We start from the raw sequence: 4,343 nt of genomic DNA, 5'->3' as shown, positions 1-4,343 counted from the left end.
GTTCTGATGAATGAAAGAATGGAAAGCAAAACTTGGGGTTGATACAGGTTCAATTCAAGGGCTTTCAATATTCAAACTACAAGTAACTGCTTGGAATTATTTGTCAGTACTGGAATTGGTTGGCAACTGAACCAGGCTGAGAAGTCCAGGATCAGAAAGAGAAAAGTGAAGCCCTGAAGAGTAAAATCAGTCATTAAAAAAAGAGATATATCTGATGAATGGTAGAAGGGAGATACTTGAACCTCTAGGCTTCAAACACTATGCCTATTTCTTTATGAATAGATACCTTCACATGGCATTTGAGGGTCTTCAAGGCCTGGTTCAATCTTGCATTTTATGTAAAACAGGGTACTCCAACATTTGCTTTCATATGTGAGTATACACTCCAGTAAACAGAATTCCTTTTCTTGTGAAATATGTCCTCTCTCCTTAGCTTCCATGCTATTATTCCTAGGATTTCCTGTGTCTGCTTAAAATGCATAACAACGGCCACTGTCCTCATGCAACTTTCCACGATTCTCCACCTGGATTTAAGCTCTGCCTCCTCTGTACCCACCTCTCAGTTTATTTAATACTATTCCCGTAGCTGTAGTTAAACACAGTCTTGTCACCAACAGACAGGGTAGGCTTAGGGATTAATGAAGGCCAATCAGGGCAATGGTGGACCCAGTAAGGAGGGCAGTGTTCCAAAAAGGGAGAAGTGGTAGTTCAAAGGCCAAAGAGGGAGGTCATCACATCTGGCTGGCTCATGCACTGTTGGATGCTTTCCCTCCGAGCAGAAGCTAAGGCACGAGTCTCCTCCTGAAAACGACGATGTCCCTCCTCAGTAAGCCTCCAGAGGCCAGACCGTGGCTTTGCATTGGTTCCATCCTGAAGGTTGACTGGTGCTTTCTCAAAGCTGCCCAGGAAGCAGAGGTTGTGGCGGATGGTGTTTTTCCAGCCATTTGGTGCTGTCCAAAAAAAAGGGAAATGCTGTCGGGTGAAACTGTAGATCTCTTGCACATTGAGGCCACAGGGGGGGCTGTTTCTTAATGCCAGTGCAATTAGGTGACTGTAATTGAGGGGGGGGCGGGGCCAGGACCTCCCCTCCTGGCTGTTGCCTTGCCATAATTTCTGGTTCTGGAAGCACTCCCCTTTGTTAGGGGATTGAAGAGACACAGAGCAGTTGTCCTCTCGTTCCTCCGTTTTTTCTTCTGTGAGCTCCAAGTCACCAGAGGAATAAGTGAACCATTTCTGTGGGGAAGATTTCTTGCTGGAGGAAGTTGGCAGTGACTCCATCACTGTGGCCTTTGAGTAGTTAGACTCTTCATCCTTTGGGAGTGGCTGAGGGTAAGGAAGCATGCTTGTCAGATCCTTTTCCCTACTGGGCTTTAGGGTCTCCTGGCTGCCAAGGGGGCACATGATGTTGGGATTTACCCACATCCACAGGTTAGGTTCAGAGTCAGGACCATCTTTGTCCAGACTGGGTCTGCTCTCTTGAGGCACCTCTGGAGGCTCCATTACTTGGAGTCTATATATGGCAAGGTTCTGCTCAGCTAAGTGGCACTGGTCTGTGGTGCATGGCAAGAAGAACTCATTCCCCATGTCCCAGTCCAGGAGCCCTGGGACGTGGCCATGGAGACTGTACCAGAATTCAGGATTTTTTAGTTTTATGTCCATCTTTAGTGGAGAGGTAGGTAGAGAGAGATTTTGAAAAGGACAGAAGTCTCCGAGGCACTTTTGAAAGCTGTTGTTGGGGCACTGTTTCTGATCCAGTATATCTCATCTGGGGAACTTATCAGGCGTCCTGCTAGAAGTACTAGAAAAAGGGGCATGGATACCTCATTGATTGGTGGTCAAACTTGGAGAAGTCTCAGTGTTCTACAACAGAGCTCAGAACAGAGAAGTAACTAAACAGAGTTTTTAGCAGGAAAAAAGTTCAAAGTAGAATTTCTGAGCTTTCGTTGGAAGCAGGGAGTCCCCACAAGATGACCTACACAGTTTGAATTATGTGCCAACTAAGGTGACTTTCGTAACAAGTTGATTGGCATATCTTTCAATGCTTTCTAGGTTCATTTAATGAAGGAACAAACAGATGTACAGATCACATTGTATTTCTGAGTTGTTCTTAAATGGTTTAAGAAATCATTCCATTTTTAAAGTGCCTTTCGCCAAGAGCTTTCACATAGATGATCTCAACTGATTCTCAACTGATTCTCATGACAGCCCTGCAAGATAACATAGTGGGTATCATTAACCCCATGTTACAGATAAGAGAACTAAGATCTACAGGATATTTAAGACTACATATCCAAGTAAGTAGCAGAGCTAGGTCCACAGTCCAGGTCTTCTGATCCTTTCATTATACCTATCACCTCTTGATTCAACATACTTTACAAATGAAGCAGCAATATGTGTAACCCAAGTTGTTAGAGTAAAGTGGTAACTATCAGAAGATGATCTCCATTAGTCTCAATCCCATGCTAGAACTCAACCATGTTATTATTTTCAATCCTACTCTGGAAAACAGCTGGCTTCCCTCTCTCCAAGTCACCTTCTCAGGAACTGAGTTCTGAATTATACTCTGAAGACGGTAGGACCAAAGAAGCTATGATGTGCAAGTTCCTGAAAACTGAAGTTTGACTCTCCAGTAAATTAATCCCAAAGCTGTTCTTGGAAAAAAGCAAAATGGGAAAGTATCCCTTGAGTCTGCACAAAATCCATCTATAAAGTATGTGATTTTGTTAAAACCATTAGATAGGAATATACCTCAAAAATGTCCAGCAAATATCAACAGGAGCTACTGGGGGACATACTAATCCCCCTATTGTTTTCCCACTCTCTTATCCTATTCTATTCAAAAGAATCCTCCATACAGACTACCAGAGTGATCTTTTACTGTGTGTGTGTGTGTGTGTGCGCGTGTGTATAAAGTTTAATAATAACATCAACTTAATATTTATTTATCTAAGCACAATATATGATTTAACTCATTAATATTCACAACAGCCCTATGGAATAGGTGCTCTTATTATTCTCCCTTTACCAAAGAAACAATGTAAAGAACAAAAACCCTAAGTCACACAGCTAGTGGAAGGCAGAACTGAGTTTCAAATCTAGGCAGCCTGCCTGCAGAGCACGTGCTTTTATTCACTATACTGATCTCTTCTGTTTCTCTGCTCCAAGATAAAATGTTATGACTTAATGCAGCATAAAAAGGTCTCCAGAGTTCCACTATCATTTACCTTTCTAAACTAATTTATCACTTCAGCTTCCTTGCTTCATACTTTACATCCCAGAAATACTGAATTTCTGGGACTTTCACACTCCACGCCCATCATTTGTCTGTGTTCTCTTGCTCAAGTTGCCACTTCTACCTGGAATGACCTATTCCCAATTGCCTTGATTTGGCCAACTTCTACTCATCTTTTGAGACTCAAGAAACCTTCTCTAATAAAAAGTGCTGCTTCTACCTCCCCTTAGGGAGGGAATTAATGGATCCCCTTCCCAGTGGAGCACTGACCTGAGCAAAGCAGAAGACTAGCCCTGAAATAATCAGCCTATTATCACAATCCCAGAGAGTCTGGCATCATTTTGGCTCTTACTAGTCCCTTATCCCATAAATGGGAGTTCTAGTGTTACAAAATTTCTATTTTCACCAGGGAACACAATCCAATCTTTAGGGACTGGCTAGTAAAACCAGGCTATCTTGTATTTTATTTCTTTGAGCCTCATTAAAGCATTTAATCTAATTGAGCATCTACTGTGTTCCAAGCATATGTAACAGGTCTGACAGATCAGTAAGACATACCCCAAGAGAATATCACAGCTTAATAGAGGAAGACAGACAAGTAAACAGAAAATTAAAGTACAGTGTAATGAGTGCTAGACACTATACTAAGAGAGCATAAGGAAGGAAAATCTAACCCAAATAATAGAAATCACAAGTGTGCCCCATAGGAGATGCTTGAGCTAAGGTTTAAAAACATGTAACCCAAGAGCAGAGACAGGTTAGCACATGGCAATCAAATGCTTGGTAACTTGTTTCTTAAGTGTGCTTGAAAAAAGGAGGTTGGAGCATTTTGCATATGCTTAGGAAAACTATTTAAACTCATGTTTGTGGGTGAATACCTTGATTTTCAGGCTCCTATCCATTCCAAGTGTTAATGTAGGAAAAGTGTTAGTGATTGATGAAATCAATTAATAAGCAAAGCAGGCACAATAACATAATAAGTTGGAAAAAGTGGAGGGAACTCATAATGATTTTAGAAATATATTTTCCAGTGTGTGCATGCTCATGCCTGTTCTCTCTTTCTCTTACACACAGACACACACACTAATGACCCAATAGCAGCAGCAGCAGA

The 4,343-nt window shown here is 41.8% G+C and overlaps 1 protein-coding gene across 1 annotated transcript; it reads right to left on the bottom strand.

Moving 5' to 3' along the window:
* Nucleotides 1–708: 708 nt before the first annotated feature.
* FOXR2 (forkhead box R2) lies at nucleotides 709–1,659 on the bottom strand. The gene has a single exon (XM_045892714.1). The coding sequence runs from the start codon at nucleotides 1,657–1,659 to the stop codon at nucleotides 709–711; it is 951 nt and encodes a 316-aa protein (XP_045748670.1).
* Nucleotides 1,660–4,343: the final 2,684 nt, after the last annotated feature.

Source organism: Mirounga angustirostris, unplaced genomic scaffold (assembly GCF_029215605.1).
Source record: "Mirounga angustirostris isolate CCGP_5_RB_7025 unplaced genomic scaffold, mMirAng1.0.hap1 SCAF_11, whole genome shotgun sequence".
Classification (NCBI taxonomy): Eukaryota; Metazoa; Chordata; class Mammalia; order Carnivora; family Phocidae; genus Mirounga; species Mirounga angustirostris.
This window is presented reverse-complemented; position numbering and strand designations above follow the sequence as displayed.